General features: G+C 47.2%; 2 protein-coding genes and 2 non-coding genes across 4 annotated transcripts in view; 1 reads left to right on the top strand and 3 right to left on the bottom strand.

The window, feature by feature from the left end:
* The window catches only part of LOC119025944 (hornerin-like), a 31,787-nt gene extending 18,055 nt beyond the window's left edge, over positions 1-13,732 (bottom strand). Inside the window, exons 1-6 of the mRNA XM_037109972.1 lie at positions 13,659-13,732; positions 9,864-10,098; positions 9,728-9,786; positions 9,233-9,636; positions 8,304-8,346; positions 7,673-8,028 (exon numbers count right to left, since the gene is read on the bottom strand). Of these exons, the coding sequence (XP_036965867.1) occupies positions 7,673-8,028; positions 8,304-8,346; positions 9,233-9,636; positions 9,728-9,786; positions 9,864-10,098; positions 13,659-13,732 (1,171 nt within the window). The remainder of the gene's footprint in view (positions 1-7,672; positions 8,029-8,303; positions 8,347-9,232; positions 9,637-9,727; positions 9,787-9,863; positions 10,099-13,658) is intronic.
* Positions 13,733-18,970: 5,238 nt separating this feature from the next.
* On the bottom strand, positions 18,971-19,080 carry trnal-caa. The gene is made up of 2 exons: positions 19,043-19,080; positions 18,971-19,016 (listed from the first exon to the last, which is right to left on the bottom strand). It is a non-coding gene; the product is annotated as a tRNA-Leu (tRNA).
* A 906-nt stretch (positions 19,081-19,986) lies between these two features.
* Positions 19,987-20,094, bottom strand: trnal-caa. Its single transcript has 2 exons — positions 20,057-20,094; positions 19,987-20,032 (listed from the first exon to the last, which is right to left on the bottom strand). It is a non-coding gene; the product is annotated as a tRNA-Leu (tRNA).
* A 261-nt stretch (positions 20,095-20,355) lies between these two features.
* dhrs12 (dehydrogenase/reductase (SDR family) member 12) lies at positions 20,356-25,600 on the top strand. The gene is made up of 10 exons (XM_037110885.1): positions 20,356-20,539; positions 21,532-21,665; positions 22,028-22,110; positions 22,567-22,659; positions 22,740-22,821; positions 23,039-23,100; positions 23,278-23,382; positions 23,483-23,573; positions 23,906-24,043; positions 25,114-25,600. Exons 1-10 carry the CDS (start codon positions 20,484-20,486, stop codon positions 25,224-25,226), a joined length of 957 nt encoding a protein of 318 aa, XP_036966780.1. The 5' UTR covers positions 20,356-20,483; the 3' UTR covers positions 25,227-25,600.
* The last annotated feature ends 107 nt before the right edge of the window (positions 25,601-25,707 follow it).

Raw genomic sequence — 25,707 nt, 5'->3', positions numbered from 1 at the left:
AATGTTAGTTTTCACACAAATTTTTTTTTCACTGTCGCTTTTAACTTCTTTTGCATCTCACTCACCCTGTCTGGCAACTTTGACATCTCCAGAAACAATGCAGTAGGGGTCCTCCATTTTCTCAACGAATATCCTTGGTTAGTCAGAAACTCTGCCAAAAAAAGCAAATTCAGATCCCTTAGAAACAACTACACAATTGTGTTTCGAGCAATAGAAAGCTTCTAATCAACAGTCAGTTTATTCACATTGATGGTTTTGTTCAGGGTTTGACAGGTTGATGTTTGCATTAGAGCCATCAGCCTCACTATGGGGTTTGCATGCCCCAAACCATGTCATCCTTACCATGTCTTTTCACCTTCTTCATTTCTGCATCACGAGGCAGCTTCACAGTCACACTCTCTCCTCTACAAGTCACCAGTGGAGACGCTGCTCGTGGTGACATTGCTGTCTTCTCGCAGACAGCCATGCCTGTAATGTTCTCCTGCAGTAGACGGTCGAAGTAATGCAGTTTCCACGGCCAGGAGCCAATTCCATCTCCACTCTAGGAATAGACAACACTGTCGTCAATGGTACGATACATTAATTTAAAACAAGGGTCGGCCTGGTGTAAATCCTATAAAAAGACCAAAACCAACAATGTGCTAGTAGTACTCCCTTACCACGCATGTGGACCACTGGGAATAACACGGACCACACGGAATAATATTCTTAGAAAAGCAATAAACAAATTTAAAAGTTCCCTTTTATGAAGGAATGATGATTTGCCAAAACAGCTGGGCACATACTCCAAGAGAGATGTAATGTAGAAACACCACTTTCAGCAGGGGATAAATACTAGAAATTACTCTAGTGTACAATTCCAACAGTCAGAGAGTATGCATAGGATTGTGTACAGAACATGAAGGAAGGAAGGCTTTCTGACAACACTGGAGCACCATGGCATTGAAGAATTCAATATTTGAAGGACTTGTTGATTTTGGTCATATGAGATTTCCTGACACTAAGGAAAATGCTGAAAATCTGCATCCTAATCCCTTAAAGGGGTTAATATTGAACATTTTCAGATAAATAAATAAATAAATAAATAAATATCTGTTAAGTCATCATCCATGAATGAGGTACACAATGATGATTGAGCAATTGGCCCACTTGCTGTAATACCAAAGATGTACAGTCGGTGTCAGCTTTCCAGATCAGTTAGTCCAGCCCAAGACACTTTATAAAATTTTTGACAGTGTTTCTTTTCCTGCTGGCTGCCGTTTGTACACCGTTTTCTTAGCCTAGCTTCCTTGATTTTTTTGGCCAATGTCTTTTCATGCATGTGTCCACAGGACAGGAATGTATGTCGGTGGTTAAGCAAGATCGTTTTCTCTGCAGGGTGAAACAGCTGGAGATTCATGTCAGAGTACTGGTGGGATACGGCGGCAGCTACAGTGGTGAGCTACTATGCAACAGCTGCCTTACGACAACATTGAGGGGATAGCTGCCTCAAATTCATAACCAAACATCTAATTGTCCATAATGATGTTTCAATGTAGAAATGTAGACATTGCCCAACCCTACATTCATAACATTAATTCCATAGCAATCAATTGTTGTTCAGTTAACAGTAAGAGTCTAATAAGCAAGTACTGTCTTGGAAAACCCCATCCCTTTTTGCTTTCATGTGGCCTTGTTATAGAGGCATGACGTCACACAGGTGACAATTGCCTCTTTTGGAACTCTTCGAGATTACCACTTTAAGGCTTCATTGTTCCCACGCATCAATTTCCCAAAAATCTCATCAAAAAAAAGGGATGACACCTGGAGCATACTGCTGACTCTTGCAGATTTTGGTTGAATAACTAATTAAATGAAAGATGATAATGTATAATGTGGCTAAGCCTGGACAATGAAATGAACATTTTACCTGTATTGCTGTGCAGCAGCCAGTATAAGGAATATGAATAGATCGGTGACACTTGTCAGGCAGTGACAACAATTGAGCGCCATCTGTGGAAAAAAAGGTTTGGAGAAACATGGATTCCCTGACAACTACTGTCATAAAAAAACATACTGTAGATTGACAAATCAAACGCACCTTCCAGGTGCAGATTTGAGTATCGGATGAGTGAAAAGCGCAGGGAAAGTGTTCCATTACTGCAGCGATACTGTGGCTGGTTGATGTCTGATGCCCCTGAAACTAAATAAGACAAAAAACACTAAACAGTGATACCAAAGGAAACCAAGCAAGTTTCTGAGGTGCTGTATGGGAAATGAGTCAGCTTTAGACCTGTAGAGAGTTGTTGCAAGAGTTTGAAGGTGGTATGAATAAGCTATAAACAACCCTAGTTCTTGATTCAGATGATCCACCTACCAACGTAACATTCATTAATCCAGTAGTGGTTATAAAAGCCAGGCCATAAAAGATGACATTATGAACAATCATGTGCAAAAAAAAAAAAAAAGTTTTTTATTGAAATATAATACATTAATCGTCTATCACTAACTTTCTTAAATCATTGCTGTAAGCACTGCGGCAACATTGGTCTTGAAGTGCTATACAGATTAGTCATGAATATAAAGCTTACCCACACACACACACACACACACACACACACTTCATATCTGGAGGGGGGAAAATGGTCAGTACCCTACAGTCAGTGGTTGATGCAGATTGCAAGATGAGTCATTCCATGCCATCTCAACCAAAATACAGAACTTTTCCCAGTTCAAGTCAGAGGTTTGGCCCTCTGAGCTAAATTTCAGCATTTTTGTGATTCCGTATATGCCTGTTCTAAAGCTCAGCCATTTTTTTTTTGTTTTGTTTTTTTTAAATCAATTGGTTTGGAAATTGTCATGAACATCAGTGAGACTTCAAGGAAGGAATTCAGGAATTCAAAGTTGCTGCTGAATCGTTAGTGATCTAATTAATAATAGGATGTCATTTTTTACCCAAAAGGAAGAATATCTCATTTTCAAAATGTGTATATCTCCACTAGTGTACACTTTCTGGCAGCCTTTAGTTCTGTGCAACATTAATGTAGTTCTGTCACATCTACAAGTTGTTTGCTCCAACGTAATGCCACAAATCTGCCTGAATATAGCTTTGGTGATTACGCCATTGTTTAATTGGACTAATTTCTGACATCAAGGACTCAGCCAGACTGAACAAATCAACTTCTCCATAGGCTGTCTTTTGATAGTTGGCTTCTTGTTTTCCAAGTGAGCAGGAGTCCATGACTTCACTGTCACATCAAAGTGATAATGATGAAATTAATGATGGTTGATTAATGATTTATTGTGCATTTAGATTTAACAGTTAGGTTTAGATTTAACATTTAGATTTAGTTTCATTTGCATTTCAAATTGATATATTTTTACAAGAAGTAAATATCACAAAGTTCACAAATATTGCTTTTAATCTAGTCAAAAGTAACAAAAAAAAAAATCACGTTTTTTAATTGTGGTTTGTTGCTAAAAATGTGCTTGCTGTTTATTTTAGCATGTGCAATTTTACAATCGGCGCCCCATACATGTGGTGCTGCAACTAATGATTATTTCCATGACTGATCAATCTGAAATAAAACCAGAGGCCTGGAGATAAAACATTCTACAACAAATGAACAGCCCATACACTGCTAATATGACATAAAGAACAATGAAATCCTGAATGACTTAAGGTGAATTTCAGGCAACTGAATTTTGACATGATGATTAAAACCGGTACTAAGAGTAAAAAGCGGGTTTGCACCTTGGAGGAAATTCCAAACCGGCGCATATGAACTTCGGTCAGTCCATTCTTGTGGAGCCGCACCAAACGCCTCCTGGGAACCCAGACGACCTTGTGCATACCGGTGGCTCCCTGCTTTGTTGCGCTGGGCTAGCATTAATCCGATCCAAACCCAAGCCATCAGTGCGAAAGCCATGGCAGTGCTCCGGTCCGCTCAGCTTCTCTTTGCCGCCAGACCAGAACAAAGATGCCGGCTGGAAAACTGGGACGACCGCACAGCTGCGCCATTAAATGTGGCTCATTAGATCAGAAAGCGCCACAGGTGCGTTTTCACCTGGAGGACGCGTTGGGTTGTGGGAAGTGTAGGCTTTAGTGTGGTGTTTCGATTCGATCTTTTAATGGAATTAGAAAGGAGAAGAAACGTGATCCTCGAGCACACCTTTGCAGAACTGTTGAAATGCATCTATAAGGAGCTTGTGTATTTTTTTGTTGTGCTTTGTCGCTGATTACGATGATTACGATTACGATGACGGCGTAAGTGAATATGTAGGTAATCTTGGGTTTCTACAACAGATGGTGATAATTTCATGACCAAACAGTCCAGCTGTAGCTCAGTGGGTAGAGTTGGTGGACTGGTGATCAGAAGGTCCCCTGGGCGGAACTGAGCTACATATCGAAGTATCCTTGAGCAAGATACTGAACCCCAAAGTTGCTCCTGATGTACAGATGCCATCAGTAAGGGTCCTGCGATGAGCTGGCAACTCATCCAGGGTGAACCCTGGCCTATGCCCATTGTAGCAGCCCCTCAGGGGGAAACGGCAACATCTCGCGACCCTCACGGATAAGCGGAAAATGAAATGAAAACGAAATGAAAAATGTAGGAAACATGCAAAAAAAATACCCCTGCGTAAAACTGTAAACACATGGATGAGTCAATACAAGATAGTAATTAAATGGGAAATGAAGATGTCTTCAAGACCTACATTTATTTCTTTATATATTAGTGTAAACCGTATTTGATTAGCAGTGAAAAGCAGGTGAAAACCTGCTGTGTGCAAGATAAGAGTTAATTTCGCTATTATTTTTAGTATTATATGCTTTATTTTATCATGTAGTCTCATGAAGATTGAGATCTCCTGAGAAGAGATAACTAGATTTACACACATCAGGAATGCCACCTTGAGCCATAGCAAAGCAACCTCAGTTCACAAAATCTTCAGTGGAAAAGATTGTTTACAAGTACAAGAAAGCCAATTTCTGACAGAAAAGATACGGTTAAAACTGTGCAGTAACAGTTTATAATAGCATGCAAAACAACACCAAAACAAACTGGAATTTATTTAGAGAACTATGGGAGATACGGCTTTGGGACCTTGAAAATCGTTCTCCAATTCTTGGATGTCAGATTTCGTGTGTTAGTTGTGCAATGTGCCACCTTAAGGAAGGCTCTGCTGGTCATGTTTCCTCCTGCTTCTTGTGGTTTCACAATTTGGATAGCTGATGGACACACTGATGGTTTGACTCTGACAAAAACTGAAACACCACTTCGGACAGCCTGTGGAGGCTGACCCAGACATGTGGATCATCTCTGTGTTTCTGCCACTTAGAGGCACCTCCTCTCTTTATTCAAAGACAACATTTAATATCAGAATTTATTATCATTAGGAATTCATTGTAGGTATGCTGTCTGCATTATCACAGCATTTCTCTTTCATCTCTGGACAGCATGTCCCATGGGCAACGCTGACTGACATGCAAGAACAAACACAATACAACATCTGGAAGATCTCTCTCCATCTTGTCTCATTTGTTTACCTCTAGCTGCTGTTTCCTTAACTGCAACCTATTAACAGCCTACACCATGTAATCTTCTGATGAAGTGACATTTTACATGGCCTACTTCACTCAAAACAGTTTATGAAAACACTCCAGATTCTCATTTTTAGCTTAACATTTTATGGAAACGTGGCTAATTTTAGCCATCTACCAAGCATCACTAATATCTGTGAGGCGTCTGAAGATGGCTCAAAGGATACTAAAAGACAAAGCCAACCTCCTGCCAGGGTCAGACAAAAAAATAAAGTGTCTGCAATCATACCACAAGATTATAGAGCACATTTCCCAAGAATTTGAGACTCCTGAACTCATCCTCCACACTCCAACATAAAAAAGTAGTAGGTACTGACCTCAAACTGATGGCAGCGTCAGTGTGAAAAATATACTTGTACCTTTTGAAATCTGTCACTTTCATATACGCATTCATTTCCATTTCAGAATTTCTTTCATACATTTTGAATTCTTAACCTGCATAGACATGGTCTGACATTGGGGCCATGAACAAAATGTAAATCAACCACAGATAAGGGAGACACAAGTTGCTCAGTATATTGTATTTATTGACAAATTGTAAGCTTATGCAGTGGTAGCAGATGCTGTCGTTGGAGCTAAAGTAGTGGGGGATGCGGTCGTGGGGGCAGCAGTGGTCGGGGCTGCGGTCGTGGGGGCAGCAGTGGTCGGGGCTGCGGTCGTGGGGGCAGCAGTGGTCGGGGCTGCGGTCGTGGGGGCAGCAGTGGTCGGGGCTGCGGTCGTGGGGGCAGCAGTGGTTGGAGCCGCCGTAGTTGGGGCCGCAGTCGTGGCCGCGGTCGTGGGGGCAGCTGTGGTTGGAGCTGCAGTCGTGGGGGCTGCAGTCGTTGGAGCTCCAGTTGTAGGAGCCGCGGTCGTGGGGGCAGCTGTGGTTGGAGCCGCAGTCGTGGCGGCAGCTGTGGTTGGAGCCGCAGTCGTTGGAGCTGCCGTTGTTGGGGCGGCAGTGGTGGGGGCTGACGTGGTTGGGGCAACAGTAGTGGGAGCTGCAGTTGTGGGGGCAGCTGTGGTTGGAGCCGCAGTAGTTGGGGCTGCAGTCGTGGGGGAAGCTGTGGTTGGAGCTGCAGTCGTGGGGGAAGCTGTGGTTGGAGCTGCCGTGGTTGGGGCCGCAGTGGTGGGGGCTGACGTGGTTGGGGCAACAGTAGTGGGAGCTGCAGTCGTGGGGGCAGCTGTGGTTGGAGCCGCAGTCGTGGGGGCAGCTGTGGTTGGAGCCGCAGTCGTGGGGGCAGCTGTGGTTGGAGCCGCAGTCGTGGGAGGGGCAGTTGTGGGGGCAGCGGTTGTAGGAGCAGCAGTTGTAGAAGCAGCTGTGGTTGGAGCTGCAGTCGTTGGAGCTGCCGTGGTTGGGGCCGCAGTGGTGGGGGCTGACGTGGTTGGGGCAACAGTAGTGGGAGCTGCAGTCGTGGGGGCAGCTGTGGTTGGAGCTGCCGTAGTTGGGGCCGCAGTCGTGGGGGCTGCAGTTGTAGGAGCCGCAGTCGTGGGGGCAGCTGTGGTTGCAGCCGCAGTCGTGGGGGCAGCTGTGGTTGCAGCCGCAGTCGTGGGGGCAGCCGTGGTCGGGGCCGCAGTCGTTGGAGCCGCAGTGGACGGGGCCGCAGTCGTGGGGGCTCCAGTCGTTGGGGCAGCGGTTGTAGGAGCCGCGGTCGTGGGGGCAGCTGTGGTTGGAGATGCAGTCGTGGGGGCAGCTGTGGTTGGAGATGCAGTCGTGGGGGCAGCTGTGGTTGGGGCAGCGGTTGTAGGAGCAGCAGTTGTAGGAGCCGCAGTCGTGGGGGCAGCTGTGGTTGGAGCTGCCGTAGTTGGGGCCGCAGTCGTGGGGGCTGCAGTCGTGGCGGCAGCTGTGGTTGGAGCCGCAGTCGTTGGAGCTGTTGTGGTGGGGGCTGACGTGGTGGGGGCAACAGTAGTGGGAGCTGCAGTTGTTGGGGCCGCGGTTGTAGGAGCAGCAGTCGTGGGGGCAGCTGTGGTTGGAGCCGCAGTCGTGGGGGCAGCTGTGGTTGGAGCCGCAGTCGTGGGGGCAGCTGTGGTTGGAGCCGCAGTCGTGGGGGCAGCTGTGGTTGGAGCCGCAGTCGTGGGAGCTGCAGTCGTGGGGGCAGCTGTGGTTGGAGATGCAGTCGTGGGGGCTGCAGTCGTTGGGGCAGCGGTTGTAGGAGCAGCAGTTGTAGGAGCCGCAGTCGTGGGGGCAGCAGTGGTTGGAGCCGCAGTCGTTGCAGCTGCCGTAGTTGGGGCCGCAGTTGTGGGGGCAGCTGTGGTTGGAGATGCAGTCGTGGGGGCTGCAGTCGTTGGCGCTGCCGTGGTTGGGGCCGCAGTGGTGGGGGCTGACGTGGTTGGAGCAACAGTAGTGGGAGCTGCAGTCGTGGGGGCAGCTGTGGTTGGAGATGCAGTTGTGGGGGCTGCAGTCGTTGGGGCAGCGTTTGTAGGAGCAGCTGTGGTTGGAGCTGCCGTAGTTGGGGCCGCAGTCGTGGGGGCTGCAGTGGTCGGGGCCACAGTCGTGGGGGCTGCAGTCGTGGGGGCAGCTGTGGTTGGAGCCGCAGTCGTTGGAGCTGCCGTGGTTGGGGCCGCAGTCGTGGGGGCAGCTGTGGTTGGAGATGCAGTCGTGGGGGCAGCTGTGGTTGGAGATGCAGTCGTTGGGGCAGCGGTTGTAGGAGCCGCGGTCGTGGGGGCAGCTGTGGTTGGAGCTGCAGTCGTGGGGGCTGCAGTCGTTGGAGCTGCCGTGGTTGGGGCCGCAGTGGTGGGGGCTGACGTGGTTGGGGCAACAGTAGTGGGAGCTGCAGTCGTGGGGGCAGCTGTGGTTGGAGATGCAGTTGTGGGGGCTGCAGTCGTTGGGGCAGCGGTTGTAGGAGCAGCAGTTGTAGGAGCCGCAGTTGTGGGGGCAGCTGTGGTTGGAGCCGCAGTCGTTGGAGCTGCCGTAGTTGGGGCCGCAGTGGTTGGAGATCCAGTCGTGGGGGCTGCAGTCGTTGGAGCTCCAGTCGTTGGGGCAGCGGTTGTAGGAGCATCAGTTGTAGGAGCAGCTGTGGTTGGAGCTGCAGTCGTGGGGGCTGCGGTTGTAGGAGCCGCAGTTGTAGGAGCCGCAGTTGTGGGGGCAGCTGTGGTTGGAGCGGCAGTCGTGGGGGCTGCAGTGGTCGGGGCCGCAGTCGTTGGACCTGCCGTGGTTGGGGCCGCAGTCGTGGGGGCAGCTGTGGTTGGAGATGCAGTCGTGGGGGCAGCTGTGGTTGGAGCTCCAGTCGTGGGGGCTGCAGTCGTTGGAGCTCCAGTCATTGGGGCAGCGGTTGTAGGAGCATCAGTTGTAGGAGCAGCTGTGGTTGGAGCTGCAGTCGTGGGGGCTGCGGTTGTAGGAGCAGCAGTTGTAGGAGCCGCAGTTGTGGGGGCAGCTGTGGTTGGAGCGGCAGTCGTGGGGGCTGCAGTGGTCGGGGCCGCAGTCGTTGGACCTGCCGTGGTTGGGGCCGCAGTCGTGGGGGCAGCTGTGGTTGGAGATGCAGTCGTGGGGGCAGCTGTGGTTGGAGCCGCGGTCGTGGGGGCAGCTGTGGTTGGAGCTGCAGTCGTGGGGGCAGCTGTGGTTGGAGCTGCAGTCGTGGGGGCAGCAGTCGTGGGGGCAGCAGTCGTGGGGGCTGACGTGGTTGGGGAAACAGTAGTGGGAGATGCAGTCGTGGGGGCAGCTGTGGTTGGAGATGCAGTCGTGGGGGCTGCAGTCGTTGGGGCAGCGGTTGTAGGAGCAGCAGTTGTAGGAGCCGCAGTCGTGGGGGCAGCAGTGGTTGGAGCCGCAGTCGTTGCAGCTGCCGTAGTTGGGGCTGCAGTTGTGGGGGCAGCTGTGGTTGGAGATGCAGTCGTGGGGGCTGCAGTCGTTGGCGCTGCCGTGGTTGGGGCCGCAGTGGTGGGGGCTGACGTGGTTGGGGCAACAGTAGTGGGAGCTGCAGTCGTGGGGGCAGCTGTGGTTGGAGATGCAGTTGTGGGGGCTGCAGTCGTTGGGGCAGCGGTTGTAGGAGCAGCTGTGGTTGGAGCTGCCGTAGTTGGGGCCGCAGTCGTGGGGGCTGCAGTGGTCGGGGCCACAGTCGTGGGGGCTGAAGTCGTGGGGGCAGCTGTGGTTGGAGCCGCAGTCGTTGGAGCTGCCGTGGTTGGGGCCGCAGTCGTGGGGGCAGCTGTGGTTGGAGATGCAGTCGTGGGGGCTGCAGTTGTTGGAGCTCCAGTCGTTGGGGCAGCGGTTGTAGGAGCCGCGGTCGTGGGGGCAGCTGTGGTTGGAGCTGCAGTCGTGGGGGCTGCAGTCGTTGGAGCTGCTGTGGTTGGGGCCGCAGTGGTGGGGGCTGACGTGGTTGGGGCAACAGTAGTGGGAGCTGCAGTCGTGGGGGCAGCTGTGGTTGGAGATGCAGTTGTGGGGGCTGCAGTCGTTGGGGCAGCGGTTGTAGGAGCAGCAGTTGTAGGAGCCGCAGTTGTAGGAGCCGCAGTTGTGGGGGCAGCTGTGGTTGGAGCCGCAGTCGTTGGAGCTGCCGTAGTTGGGGCCGCAGTGGTTGGAGATCCAGTCGTGGGGGCTGCAGTCGTTGGAGCTCCAGTCGTTGGGGCAGCGGTTGTAGGAGCATCAGTTGTAGGAGCAGCTGTGGTTGGAGCTGCAGTCGTGGGGGCTGCGGTTGTAGGAGCCGCAGTTGTGGGGGCAGCTGTGGTTGGAGCGGCAGTCGTGGGGGCTGCAGTGGTCGGGGCCGCAGTCGTTGGACCTGCCGTGGTTGGGGCCGCAGTCGTTGGGGCAGCTGTGGTTGGAGATGCAGTCGTGGGGGCAGCTGTGGTTGGAGATGCAGTCGTGGGGGCTGCAGTCGTTGGAGCTCCAGTCGTTGGGGCAGCGGTTGTAGGAGCATCAGTTGTAGGAGCAGCTGTGGTTGGAGCTGCAGTCGTGGGGGCTGCGGTTGTAGGAGCAGCAGTTGTAGGAGCCGCAGTTGTGGGGGCAGCTGTGGTTGGAGCGGCAGTCGTGGGGGCTGCAGTGGTCGGGGCCGCAGTCGTTGGACCTGCCGTGGTTGGGGCCGCAGTCGTGGGGGCAGCTGTGGTTGGAGATGCAGTCGTGGGGGCAGCTGTGGTTGGAGCCGCGGTCGTGGGGGCAGCTGTGGTTGGAGCTGCAGTCGTGGGGGCAGCTGTGGTTGGAGCTGCAGTCGTGGGGGCAGCTGTGGTTGGAGCTGACGTGGTTGGGGAAACAGTAGTGGGAGATGCAGTCGTGGGGGCAGCTGTGGTTGGAGATGCAGTCGTGGGGGCTGCAGTCGTTGGGGCAGCGGTTGTAGGAGCAGCAGTTGTAGGAGCCGCAGTTGTGGGGGCAGCTGTGGTTGGAGCTGCCGTAGTTGGGGCCACAGTGGTTGGAGCCGCAGTCGTTGGAGCTGCAGTCGTGGGGGCAGCTGTGGTTGGAGATGCAGTCGTGGGGGCAGCTGTGGTTGGAGCTGCGGTCGTTGGAGCTGCCGTGGTTGGGGCCGCAGTGGTGGGGGCTGACGTGGTTGGGGCCGCAGTGGTGGGAGCTGCGGTTGGAGATGCAGTCGTGGGAGCAGCTGTGGTTGGGGCAGCGGTTGTAGGAGCCGCAGTCGTTGGAGCTGCAGTCGTGGGGGCAGCTGTGGTTGGAGCCGCAGTCGTGGGGGCAGCTGTGGTTGGAGCCGCAGTCGTGGGGGCAGCTGTGGTTGGATCTGCCGTAGTTGGGGCCGCAGTCGTGGGGGCTGCAGTGGTCGGGGCCGCAGTTGGAGCTGCAGTTGTGGCAGCAGCTGTGGTTGGAGCCGCAGTCGTGGGGGCAGCTGTAGTCGGGGCCGCAGTCGTTGGAGCTGCAGTCGTAGGAGCCGCGGTCGTGGGGGCAGCTGTGGTCAGGGGTGCTGTGGTTGGCGGAGCCGCAGTCGTGGGGGCTGCAGTTGTCGGGGAAGCCGTGGTTGCAGCAGTCGTGGGGGCTGCAGTTGTTGGGGCAGCAGTTGTCGGGACCGCAGTCGTGGGGGCTGCAGTTGTCGGGACCGCAGTCGTGGGGGCAGCAGTTGTCGGGACCGCAGTCGTGGGGGCAGCAGTTGTCGGGGAAGCCGTGGTTGCAGCAGTGGTGGGGGCTGCAGTCGTTTCGGTTGCTGTGGTTGGAGCCATCGTCGTTGGACTGTCTGTCACATCTATTCCAATGTATGGTTCTTCTGGAATTTCTTCAAATCCCCACATCTCAGAAAAGTCCCCATTATCAGTTTCAGTTGTAGTGGTGTCTGTACCCGAGCTCCCAGTTGTCGTCTGCACTGTTGTAGCTTGCACTGTTGTCTGTTCCCTTTCAGGATCAAATGGTTCAACAGGAATATCATCAAACCCCCACAGGTCAAATACATCTGGTTCCTCCAGAGATCTCCTAACATGATGCCTTCCATCTTTTTCAGAAAACACAGGGGCACAGGCTGCAAGCACCATGCAAAGTTCTCCAGAGTGTAAGTACATCACTTCAAAGCCAGAATCCTGTAAACATTTCCAATGTTAGTTTTCACACTTTTTTTACACTGCCGTTTTAACTTCTTTTGCATCTCACTCACCCTGTCTGGCAACTTTGACATCTCCACAAACAATGCAGCAGGGGTCCTCCATTTTCTTACCGAATATCCTTGGTTAGTCAGAAACACTGCCAACAAAAAAGCAAATTCAGATCCCTTAGAAACAACTACACAATTGTGTTTCGAGCAATAGAAAGCTTCTAAACAGTCAGTTTAGTCACATTGATGGTTTTGTTCAGGGTTTGACTGGTTGATGTTTGCATTAGAGCCATCAGCCTCACTATGGGGTTTGCATGCCCCAAACCATGTCATCCTTACCCTGTCTTTTCACCTTCTTCAGTTCTGCATCACGAGGCAGCTTCACAGTCACTCTCTCCCCTCTACAAGTCACCAATGGAGAAGCTGTTCGTGGTGACATTGCTGTCTTCTTGCAGACAGCCATGCCTGTAATGTTCTCCTGCAGTAGATGGTCGAAGTAATGCAGTTTGAACGGCCAGAAGCCACTTCCGTCTCCACTCTAGGAATAGACACTTGTCAATGATAGTTTACATTCATTTCAAAAGGGAGGGTCAGTCTGGTCAATCTTGTAAAGACAAACAAAACAAAAAAAAAAACACAATGTGACAGTAGTCTGTGCTATTCAACTTCAAGATTCTTAGAAAAGCAATGTACAAATTTAAGTTCCTTTTTATGAATTAATTATGATTTGCAAAAACAGCTGTGCACTTCATGAAAGACAATTTTCAGCAGGGGATAAATACACCATTGGTACCCTAGTGTATTTTTCCAACAAACAAACAGTATGCAGGGGATTGAGTATAAAACAGTGTGTTTGTTCATGAGCATGGAAGAAACGCCATTGAACAGAGGAATGAAATATATCAGGCTCTGGCTACATAGAAAATACTTCGATCTAGACATTGGTTATTTTGGTCTTAGGAGATTGCTTGACAAAGCAGAAAATACTGAAAATCTGCATCCCTCATTAAGGCTTAGTTTTACCTGTATTGCTGTGCAGCAGCCAGTATAAGGAATATGAATAGATTGGTGACACTCATCAGGCACTGACAATTGGGCACCATCTGGAAAACAGGCATGGAGAAGCATTAATTTCCCGACAACAGCTGTCACAGAATGTAGGTGGTTGAACTTAACACACCTTCCAGATGTAGATTTGAGTATCGGATAAGCGAAAAGCGCAGGGAAAGTGTTCCATTACTACAGCGATACTGTGGCTGGTTGACATCTGTTGTCTCTGGACTTTTCCCACTCACTGAAATGAGTTTTAATGGTAAATACAGATACAGTCAGGTGAAAGTCATGGGTCAACACTCCTGTAAACGTGCTGGCTGTGTGTGTGTGTGTGTGTGTGTGTGTGTGTGTGTGTGTGTGTGTGTGTGTGTGTGTGTGTGTGTGTGTGTGTGTGTGTGTGTGTGTGTGTGTGTGTGTGTGTGTGTGTGTGTGTGTGTGTTTTGCTTCTTGAAACAAAGAAAACACGTGTGAGTGGTGAGTCTTCACCTTGGAGGAAATGCCAAACCGGCGCAGGGAAACTTGAGTCGGTCCAGTCTTCTGGAGCAGTGACACCACCGTCATCAGGCTTCTCCTGAGCGCCCTGGGGAAAATGACCGTGTGCGTACCTGTGGCTTCCTGTCTTGTTGAGCTGGGCTAGCATTAATCCGAGCCAAACCCAAGCCATCAGTGCGGACGCCATGGTAGCACCCTGCAGACAGACCAGACCAAAGACGGTTCGTAGGACGCAACGCGCCTTTAAAGCTGCCTCATTAGCTCACTGAGCTGCACAGGTGCGTTTTCACCTGGCGGTCAAATCAGGCGGCGGGGAGGTGTGCTGCAGTGGGATTGGCTGAAAATAAACAAGTTCAGCTGCATGTCCGCTGTCACTTTCGTGGACGCTCTATTAGGTCACTACAAAACACTTGTTTAAAGGATCTACGAGCAAGTTTTGGTCGTCTTGTGCATGTCAGCTGTGATAGAATACAAATCAATGTTATTCAGCAGATGTTTACATAGACAAATGACAAACGCATCCCATATGGGCCCCGCCCCCGCCCGCACCAAAAGACATTTTGATGAATTTTGCGAGGATGAAAGCCTATCAAATGAGGAGGAGCAGTTCAAAGTGTCGGTATTTTACGCGGCTCTAGACACTGCCATTGCGTAGGTAACACTCAGGTTTCAGGGCATGCATGATGTTGCACGGAGGTTTGGGTTTTTACGTATGAAACTATTTCTTACGCTACCCGCAACTGTCGCAAAAAAACACGTTACGGTGCTGGAGTAAGCAAGGTGGAGACAGTGTGGGCGGCTATTTATTAAACACCTAGAGCCTGCTGGACGTGAACGCGTCTGGGATGTAGGTTGCACTCGGAGACGCGCGTAACTGCGCCGCTGCAGCACAAGACAGTGCAGCAGCGATGGCGAATTCTCGCTCAAGTTGACACAGCGATATAAATGTGCCACAAACTCAACTCAGTGGGAGACGTGGAGATAAGACGCCTGATTCAGATTGGCTGTTTGCTAACACTGTGCCAACTTGAGCGAGTGTGCAGGCGAAGTTGAGCGCATGAGCGGTCTGCTCATCGCAGACAACAGGAGTCTGTGAGAGCGCTCAGGTTATTATCGCACGTTAAAAGCAAACAAGCAGATACATTTACTGAGCACAGAATTTGTTTCCGCAAATGAAATGTTTTACTCATTCTCTTCAAAATATAATTCATGCGCCAGAAAATCCCACTCCCATTGCTCCTTCACAAATGTGGCACAACTATCACGCCATTAATATGACACGTCATGGAACTGTTAACGTTAATGATGATTTGAGACGTCATTGCACTGAAGGAATTGTATATCACTTAGGAATGTGAATGTTTTATCTCTGTATTAAGTTGGCTAATTGAATGATGGGGTTACAGTATCCTACTGGTGGAAGTGCGTGATTACATTCTCGCCCTCACATTTTTTGTGGCCCTCTATCATCAAAAGTTGCTCATGCCTGTGTGACAGGGAGCAGAGAGTTTTATATGTAAATAAGGGGGGAAAGAATGATAAGGAGGGAAGAGGAACTGACTTAGGCACCAACAACGCCACCTGGGGACTTGCATCCCAGGATGTGAAAACCACATTTTATGAAGGGCACAGGGTCAAGACTGATGAGGCAGAGACAGTAGATTAGTAGAATAAATGTTTTTAATAATGCTGTAAACGAAACAAACAAAAAAAAGTTAACTGGAACTGTACAAGAAATATATCGACAATCAAAAGAAGCCAGCCACAAGACTAAAAGTAATGAAGTATAATTAACTAAAATCAGTGGGCTGGGGCCTCAATTGGGGCAGACTGGAAAAAAAAAAATACACTTCCTAAAAAAACAGGAAAATCAAAGCAACCCAATTGCTAATTAAACAATCTCAAAACACATACTCAAAGATAACAAATGTGTAAAGTAAGTATGAGTAAATGAGTAAAATCTGAGGCAAATAAGGCCAAAACAGATTAAAAAGCTGATCCAAAAAAAAAAAAAAAAAAGCAAAACAGAATAGCAACAGGTGAGCCTAAAACACAAAAAGGCACATGTTAGTGGGGGGGACAACCTTAAGCCACCAGAAAACACAAACATGGGGGCCCTACTCAACACCTTAAGCAGGCAACCAACCACCACCAGGGACCAACAAGAGGCTGAACTGAGCCAGCTGAGGGCTTTTATACTGCACCTGGGCAGGGGTAGGGGCTAAGGGAGGAGTTTTGCTAGACTACCTGGGTTGCGTTCATAACACCTCACTATGGTTCACTACACCTGGTTTAGATTAATGGAAGAGAAGGATGAAATGGTGTCTGCTATGTCAAGAGGGCTATTTAGCATCATACATAAGAAAGGGAGCCGGAATAGATTAGGAAACTACTGGCCACAGATGTACTGGCAACAGTTATTAGCTAAGAGGATCAAAAGCATCGTTGAGACGGTGGTAGGGAGCATGCAGGCTTGTAATTCACCAGATACAAGCAGGCACAATAAGCAGCATCAGGAACACAACAGATTATGTAAAGAGGAGAGGGGGAGGGTTAGCAGTGAGCTTAGACTTGAATACGGCATTTGATAGGGTAGAACACTAATACTTATGTTGGAAAAAAAGCAGGTTTTGGGCACAGGTTGGTTGGATGGATCAAATAAGTGTATGATTTGGCGAGGAGAGGGTGTCTAATGCCATCTCTGCTGTACTCAGGTGAGCTTATTATATCAGTATGTGGATGATACAACAGTCACAGTGAGGGACAGGGAAAGTTTAGCTGAGGTATTAGTTTAGAGCTGTATGGGAGGGCATCAAGTTAACACAGAGGAGTCGGAGACTGTGCATACAGGAGAGGATAGCATTGGGAGGATGGAGGTGGGGCTGAACGAGAAGCAGGATTACTTCAGATTGTTAAGTGTTAATAGTGAATAGTGAACTGCATTATTAAGACATTAGGGTTTTGGAGGCACAGAGGGTTGGGGTCAAACAGGGGGACCTGGATATACTTAAGAGAGCGTTGAAGGAGGTGGAGAGTTTGTGTGGGACGGGGAGGGAGTCAGGATAGCCAGGGAGGTGATGGAGAATTAGCATTAGGATGGAGGGCTGAAACGGATCAATTTAGAAAAGACAACAGAAGCACTTGGGGTGAAAACGATGATGAGACATTTAAGAAACATGGAGGGTCATATATGGAGGGTGTTTTCTAAAGAGGCGGTTGATTAGCGTGGAGGGTGGAGTGGAGCGTTTACGGAACCGAACAAAGGGATGCTGGGTTGCGTGTCTGAATTCTACAAGGAAGGTTCCTGCGAAGCAGGTCTGAGAGCAGCCAGTGTTTTGAAATCCAGATCCAAAGCATGTGAAGGGGGCACACTCCACAACAGGCTGATGTGGAGAGCTGGGATCAGGAAGGTGAGGGAATCAGTTTATGAATACATACCAGGGTGTATGAGGGCACAGGTGGTCGTAGATGACGTGAGGGACAGGGGTGAAGTAATGTGGCTGGGTACAGCAGAGGGAGCGATGTAAAAAGGTAAATGTAATGGGTGGGAGTGACTGAGAGAGAGGCTGTGGTGGATGAAGAAGGAGAGACTGCGCTGCATGCAGGAGATGGACAGTGGAGAGTGAGTAGGATGAGATGAGTGAAGTGGAACAGTCATGAACGTGAAATAACACACAACAGAATATTCAATATTTAATTATGCGCAACTTGATGTGGATGCGAGGAAGTAATGTGATGTGTGGCGTGTGGCGTGGGAGTGGAAGGATGTATGCAGGAGTTTGTCGAATGCACCGACTTACAGATGATTCTTTGAGAGACTGAAAGAGTTGATAAGCAGGTGCTGGAGAGAGAGGCTCATGGAGCACAACGGAGTGGAGGGAACTGTGGTTGTCCGTGTCAGTCAGAAGGATGGAAGGATGTAATGTGAATCTGTTCAATTATGTGTTGAGTCATGCAGAGTTTGCTGTACAGCTCAGGATGAATCAAGCCCAGAGGAAAGTTGATGGAGCGTCTTTTAAATGCAGAAGGAAAAGAGATGTCCGCATGATTGACAGATCTGTAGAGAGACAGGAGTTTCTGGAAGGGGTCGTGGAGGAGAGCACCTTCAGATTGGGGCTGATGGGATGGTAGTAATGGATTTTGGTTAAGGCGGTATGTAAAAGAGTTTTGGTGCTTTCTGAACGATTTATGGGGTTTTTTTTTGGTCATTCTTTTAGTATTGTTTGGGGTGTTTAAGCAGCGTTTTGTTTTGTTTTTTTTTCCTACTCTTATTCCGACTGAGTGTTTTGGATTTGGTAAAAAATAATTTCATTTATTTTGTGTTGTTTTGGTTTCTGCTCCTTTGGGGTTTCTATTTTGGACAGAATGTTTTGGCCGCAGGACCTTTAGTCAAAATGTGTTTTTGTTTTGAGAATTGTTAATGCAGCTATTAATGGCTGCTCGATTGACTTTTGATTTATTTCAAGAGCTGGTTTGAACAATGGACTGAGCAGCCAAGATCTGCTTTAGCTTTTGTGTTATTATTTGTAAATAATGTGCATTGTTTAGCTATTTGTATTTTTGATGATGAAAAATGATAAAATAAAAAACTTAGGACAGGACACTGCCTGGGGCTGTCAGCTTTTCTTTCTCACCTCTGACCAGCAGAGGGCGATGTTACTTCTTTAGGGGACAGACGGATGGATGGATGGATGGATGGATGGATAGTGTGGCCAGCTTTACTGGAGCACTTCATTGATCACAGTGACAATATACCAACGTTACAGCAGACACACATTAATCACAACAAAACTAAAGGAAACAGAAGCGTACTCGTCTCATCTTTCATCAACAAAGTGCTGATGAAACACTGTAAGTGGTTCTTAAATTGTCTTTCCATATCATTTAACTAGCCGATATTTAACTTACTTCTTATTTATTTCAGTTCAGTTTAATGAATATGTCATATATCTATGCAATACAAACAGAGTTATAATCTATCCTACAGCTATTTCTCAGATTATACTTGTATTGTTATCACATACGTGAGTAGGTTTATTTAGCAAAAAGTACTCATTAATGTATTTGTATGTATATTAATGTACTTGATCTACCATGTCATTATGATGTGCTGTAACAAACTACACAATTGGTTTCTACACTAAATGTATATTTGTACATTTTATTTACAGTCAGCTGTACACTGGTCGAGAGTAACGTGTGTTGTAATGAATCCAGCAAATGGTGGTGTGCTTAAATTAGGTCAGCTTGCTGAGTCTTTTGATCACAGAACGTTTTGTTGTTGCACACTGTCACAGCAAAAACACTCAAAGTGAAACGTCAAAACATGACGCAGAGCGGCATATTGAGTTCTCACGTGTCCGTCGTATTTCTTAAAAAGGATACCGCGACATTACCGTGTCTCACAGTACAGAGTAAAATGTATTGTCAGAAGTGGGATTCGAACCCACGCCTCCATTCGGAGACCAGAAGTCCCATTCACAGGAAGGTTGATCACCTTGAGTCTGGCGCCTTAGACCGCTCGGCCATCCTGACAACTGTGCTCTAACGGCGGCTAGAAGGCTGTTTGACTGCTGCTCACTAATGTGATAGTGGTTAAGATTTTATTGTTGCTTTGTGCTCAACAAAACGCTCCAGCTGCTGAAGTCCGGGGTCTACTTCCGCAGAATGTGACTTCACACTCATCAGCAGAACGATCGTGTGCATTGACATCAGCTCAAAGACACACTCTGGCGTGCAGTTTAGCTACAAGTGTTAAAAGACGTCTCAAATGGCTACATCGTGCTTTCGGTTGCACTTACAGTACTTGTTAGCGTTGGATTTAATCTTTTACCGGGACTGTCTGACAAGAATGTAGCCAGAGTTAGCAGTTGAAGAGAATACATTGCTCGTGACATGGTCACTGAACACAGAACAGCAGAGCTGTAGTTTCACAGTACGAGGCGCCCGTGTGCACAGTGCTCCAGCTCTTGCGGCCTCAGCACTCGGCAGCACACGGCCGATCTCGGAGGCTGAACAGGGCCGGTTTAACCTGGACCAAAGACATCCCGGGAGTAATGTCTCTAGTGAGCTTTTCCTTTTCATCTGTGGCCAGCAGAGGGCGCTGTTCATCCCTCAGTTGAGTGGGCTTTGAAAGAAACATCGATCAGTACGGGGAATTAATAGATAGTCTCTACTTGGGTCCCCGGTTGTGTTGTTAGTTTTAAGGGGGAGCGGCTCATGCTTGTCTCTCCGAGCGCCCTGTTTAGTCCTACTGCTCGTCACCAGATACCATTCACTTAATCGTCATCATTCTATTATACTATATTATGGGACCTCAGTTTTACGCTTGGTTAAGAACACGTTATCCTCAAAGAGCAGAAGCAGCAGAGTTGTCTTTTAGGCTCCTTGTGGAGTCCTTACTGCAGACACTTTCGCACACACAATGATGTCAAAAAGTATTGTCAGAAGTGGGATTCGAACCCACGCCTCCATTCGGAGACCAGAAGTCCCATTCACAGGAAGGTTTCACCTTGAGTCTGGCGCCTTAGACCACTCGGCCATCCTGACAACTGTTCGGAGGCCGCTGAAACAAAGGCCTAAGTATTTACATATCATTCTGTATCCTTGTGATTGTCGGGTGTTGATGATGGCACCGTTCCCTCCCTTCATGTCTGACATATTTTCGTCAGACTTAATACGTAGAACCTCAAATCAGCGGCAGCTGTGTAGCGATTTACCAATGTTGACGGTGACGAACGTATCCATCCACTAGGGGCACTGTACAGATATATATATATTTTTTACTTCCGGTTGTCATGCCAGTGACTCCCCGCCCACCCCACTACATAATCAACTCCAGTCTGGCTTATGAAACTCAAGCACCGGGGAGTGTTTTCTCCGCCGTCTGTAACACACGCATTCACGCGGACTGAGAAGGCGCTCATCTGTCTCTAAAGATGTCGTTTTACAGGAATGCCGTCTGGTTTGTGAAAGGACTCCAAGAGTACACAAAGTAAGTGCAGCGTTTGATCTCTACTGAAGAAACCTGAGTGGTGAGGAGGTCAGATATCTGCTAGTTACCACGATTTTCCTGATCCTCCTCAACCTTGACCACCACGGCCTGACACAGTTACTGGTTAACTAACAGTGTCACACACGATCATGTGTCGTGTTGCAACCGCGTTATGAAATGCCGGAGTGTAGCTGGTAGAGTATTTTACCTCAGTTGACCTCTCCTCTTGATTTATCGCCCTGACTCTCATTGTTTTTTGTTTGTTTGTTTGTTTGTTTGTTTGTTTTGAATAACGCTTGGACAGAAAACAGGACAAAGCCGAAAAATGTCACTTTGAGAATCCATGTCTGACATATTTTCTAAAATATGACCTAAATGATTACTCAGTTGGAATAAAAAAAGTCAGTGTCGTCGTTTTTATTATTATTATTATTATTATTATTATTATTATTATTATTATGACAGATGTTTTCTATATATCTTCACTGATGCAGCAGTCTGAAGGAGGACATTCATGATACTATTTTTGATCTTAAATTGAATCAGGCTCCGATTACAATGTCCCGCCCACAACACTGATCTGATTGGTTGCACGTCACAGTGACCTGCCTGCAAACGCAGAATAAGCTGGATCTGCAGAGTAACTAGTGACTAAATGTATCAAATAAATGTAGGGGAGAGGAAGTATCAAAGTAGCAGATAAACAAAATACTCAAGTAAAGTACCTCAAAACGATACTTTCAAACAAAACTTCAGTGAATTGTACTTTATTTCATCATTGGTTGTTCTCATTTTTGACACAAAGATTTTCTTGTTTGTTTTTTTTTCATTTTCACCATGAAAAAAGCCATATCAGTTGATCCCCACCGTAGAGTCATTAAATTGTTAAGAGGTTCACAGAGTTTCACAGAGAGGTGAGTCAGTCTTTATGAGTGCATGAAGGTGCTGCTGAGTTCTCATGTGTTCACTGGACCGCTCTCGGATCTTCCCAGGAGTGGCTATGAGGCAGCAGCAAAGCATTTTGCTCCAGCAGACCTGGACGTAAACCTGAGCGGGAGGTCCTTCATGATAACGGGGGCCAACAGTGGGATAGGAAAAGCCACAGCGCAGGAAATAGCCAACAGAGGTGAGTTTGGCTACACCACAGAGGAAGAACACTTATCACTTACAAGTCGTCGTGCTAAAGTGCAGGAGGACAAGAGGCCAGAACATTAATGCTGTATTGTCTTTTTTTTTTTTAACTAGTCTGGCTGTCGATCAGAATAGTTTATGGCTATCATATTTTTTTTTCATTGCTTTTTATAGTTTGTTTTCCTGTTATTATTATTTCACACCACTTGTGTGCTGTTGTTTTAGTCCCTCCTATTTCTGCTTTCTTTTGTATTTCGCCTGTGAATTGATTGACACCTCATCAGCCTGCTTCAGACCAAAATGACAAGGGCAGGTCAAATTGTTAAGGTGGTGGACATCGCTGCTGTCTCGTTGCAGGTGGAACCGTTCACATGGTCTGTCGGAACAAGGGGCGAGCCGAAGCAGCCAGAGATGACATTGTGGAACAGAGTAAAAATCAGGTGAGTAGTCTGTTGCTTGTCTGTCTGCTGTAGAGGAGAGCTCCCTGCCCCTTATTAACGACCTCATGCAAACAATTTTTAAAGATCATACTTTCCTGTTTTTGTATGGATGCTTACACGAATCCTGACATTTGATGACATGGATAGTACTCTGACTAGTTTATTTTCGTATCCTGTAACTGAGTATATCTGAGGTTTTGAACTGTCGTCACTTCATCAAGAATAGCATCTGCATAGTTGGCAATCTCACCCAGTAGGAGAACTCCTTTTTGTCTTGATCTGATTAGCTGTGCACAAATGGCAACAGGTCAAATTACAGTGAATAACATATTAATTGCCATGACAACATCATCAGCATTTACGAGCCACCAGCAGTAAAAAGCTTGTTTGAGTTGTGATCTTCTCTTTTCAACAGAAAGGGGTTTGACAGTGTTTCTGTTTCCTGTTTATTGCCAGAACGTTCACATCCACATTGTCGACATGTCCAGCGCGAGGCAAGTGTGGGAGTTCGCCCAGAACTTCTCACAGAGCGACACCGTACATGTGCTGGTAGGTGGCGGCAGATATTTGATGGTTCATCTGTAATACACACGCCGGTTTGTGTCGTCACCGAGCTGCTTTTTCACCAGATTAACAATGCAGGCTGTATGGTGAACCAGAGAGAGTTAACTCAGGAGGGTTTGGAGAAGAACTTCGCCACAAATACACTCGGTAAGATATATTTTGTAAAACTAGTTTCAGAGCAAAACCTTAGTTTAAATTTAAGGAAATATTGGTGTAATTTGGTAATGTTTGGATGAAAACCGTGACATTACATTTGGTTCTTGTCAGCTGTATACTCAGCAGGCAGAAGTGATTGATTTTTGATTGTCCATCTATAGCAGACAATCATTGCTGAACCAGCCTCTGTGCTTTTTTTTTTTTTCAGGTACATACATCCTCACCACAGCATTGATACCTGCGCTAAGGAATGTCGAAGACCCAAGAGTGGTGGGTTGAGTTTTGACCGAAAAAAACACCCATCATGTAAAAAAATAATGAGATCCAAATCTGCTGTGTCAGAGATGCTTTTACTGCCAGACCTCTGCACGAGGGCGGGCTAACTGTGTGTGTGTCTTTAACGTCATGCCTTATTAAAAGTATCGGATACGTACTGTCTCCTGCCAGGTCACGGTGTCGTCAGGAGGCATGCTCACACAGAAGCTGAACGTGGACGACCTCCAGTTTGAGAAGGGAACGTTTGATGGCACCATGGCCTACGCTCAGAACAAGGTAAAGGAGACCAATTCACAACAGCAACACGGCTGGACAGAAACCGCTGCGGCACGGATCTGTGTTTTTATGTGGGTTTTTTGTGTTGTCATTTTGACAGAGGCAACAGATAATCCTCACAGAGAGATGGGCCAGTCAGCACAAAGAGGTCCACTTCTCCTCCATGCACCCGGGCTGGGCAGACACACCAGGTATACAGAGCCATTTAGAGCTGTGGTCAAACAGCAGCTGTGCTTCACTCACCCAGCTATATAAATGATCCTGAATAAAGTTTGGTGATGCCTGTTTTCACAGATGAACAAAAATATTTAAAAATGTTTGTTTAAATTTGATTTGATTATCTGAAGTTTATAAGTTTCAGTTGAGCTGATTCTGCTCTAAACGCAGCTGAATGACAAAAACAAAACAATACATTGAGCTTTAAAACAATAAACATATTCTAAATACCAGGGCAACAAAATCAAATCAGTGCTGTGCACTTTGTTGTACAGTAAACACTGCCGTTTTGTTTTTCTCTCTGCAGCTGTTCAGACGTCCATGCCTTCATTCCACGCTAAGATGCAGTCCAAACTGAGGACGGAGGCCATGGGGGCCGACACCGTGGTGTGGCTCGCTGTGTCTGCGGCCGCCAGGAAGCAGCCGAGTGGACTCTTCTTCCAGGGTCGGTCTTTGTACGACTTAATGGAACTTGTGTGCCATTGTTTTCCTGCTTTCACGACCTTTCATCCTGATAAGAGAAGCAGGAGTCAAAGCATAATTCATGCCACAATAACGCAACTCAGATATTTTAGCCTCTTGTAGCCAAGAGCTGTGGCTCTGCTGTACATTTATTGAATGTTTTTGTGTCCATGCTTTGGGTTAACCTTGTCTCTAGCAGCAGTGATGGAGCCTTCAGCAGCTAAAAGACAGATACTGTTCTCAAGAGTTCTCAAAAGGATAATGAAAACCTCCCATCAGCAGCATGATAATGTTGCTCTGCATCTGCCGGACATGAGATTTAAAGCTTTTAGGGAGCTTTTTTTGGTAAACAGACAAAAGTTCGGCGAGGAAATGATCAGACCCTTTACTTGAGTAAAACTAGCCATACCACCTTGTAGAAATACAAGTCCTACATTGAAAACGTTATGCAAGTAAAAATAAGTATTCCTAGCTTAAAGTTACAAAGTAAAAGTATTAAGTGCACAACAACAAATATTTTATGAGCTGATCAAATGTTATAAAGCAAAATCATGATGCTGAATAAATGTGGTGGATTAAATATGTACAAATGTAATTATATAACTTATTTATGATGAAAGTGCAATATTTATGAACAAATGATTTAAGTGTGGTTGGAATATTAAGTTGCAGAATTTAAATACTTGAGTAAAGTATACTTCATATTTGTACATAAATACAGTATTTTATACAGTTTTTTTGGTTGATATTTTGCTTCAGGAAGGGTTCAGATTCAATTAGCAGATTTTCCTGCTGGATTCAAAATTAATACATAAAATCCAACTGCACCGACTTAAACAATGTTTTGTTGAGACTTTGTTGAGACACACGGACCTGATCTCAACACAAACAAATGAAGGCTTCCTGTGACTTCATTCTGATTCAGTAATCACAGGAGACACCTGGTCCACGTCTCTAGGATACTGCAACACTTGAGATGAATCCTAATTTCTGTAATCGCAACACATTTTGTCGCTCCTGGCGTCTCACATGTTCTCATCACATTTTTTCCAGATCGCAAAGCGGTTGCGACACACTTGCCGCTGGCCTCGTCCAGGTCCACGCCACAGGAGGAGGAGAAGCTTATGGCTGCACTGGAGGAGTTCTCTCTCAAGTTCAAACCTTAATATGACTGCAAATGGACCAAGCACTCCTAAATAATTATGAATGTTTACATAATCATGGTTCTCAAGGCTTTTTTTGTTTATTACACAACTCATTGATTGTTGAAAGAACAGATGTCACTAAGAACAAACTCTCCAAGTGCAGTTTGATTGTGATATTATGGCTTTTATGTACTATGCTCAAAATCAGGCTTCAGGAAAATCTGAATCGCTTTCTACTACTCATCAAGCTTATATGGGGAAATGTATTAATCACTGTGGTTTTAATAGTAATGTTTTCAAAGTGTACATTAATTTCTGTAAAATATATATAGTTTTAATTTGATGGTCAGGTTCAGTTTTGGTTATTTTCAAATTAAAAGTATTTATACATTGTTCTTTCTTGTCTGCGTCTGTGTGTGTGTCACATGTGTTTAAAAAAAAAAAAAAATGTAGATGTGTAACATCTCTGGGAGGATGAAGGGGAGTCTGAGCTAATGAGCAG

Source organism: Acanthopagrus latus, chromosome 9 (assembly GCF_904848185.1).
Source record: "Acanthopagrus latus isolate v.2019 chromosome 9, fAcaLat1.1, whole genome shotgun sequence".
Taxonomy (NCBI): Eukaryota; Metazoa; Chordata; class Actinopteri; order Spariformes; family Sparidae; genus Acanthopagrus; species Acanthopagrus latus.
Note: the sequence above shows the minus strand (reverse complement) of the source record. Positions and strands in the feature narration are given on the sequence as shown.

What these genes read in the sequence shown, in the direction of transcription:
- dhrs12 (XM_037110885.1), top strand. Translation starts at nt 20,484, where the DNA reads ATGTCGTTTTACAGGAATGCCGTCTGGTTTGTGAAAGGACTCCAAGAG. An exon ending in ATGTCGAAGACCCAAGAGTG is followed by an intron (nt 23,101 to 23,277) that starts GTGGGTTGAGTT and finishes GTCTCCTGCCAG; the next exon opens with GTCACGGTGTCGTCAGGAGG. An exon ending in TGGCCTACGCTCAGAACAAG is followed by an intron (nt 23,383 to 23,482) that starts GTAAAGGAGACC and finishes TCATTTTGACAG; the next exon opens with AGGCAACAGATAATCCTCAC.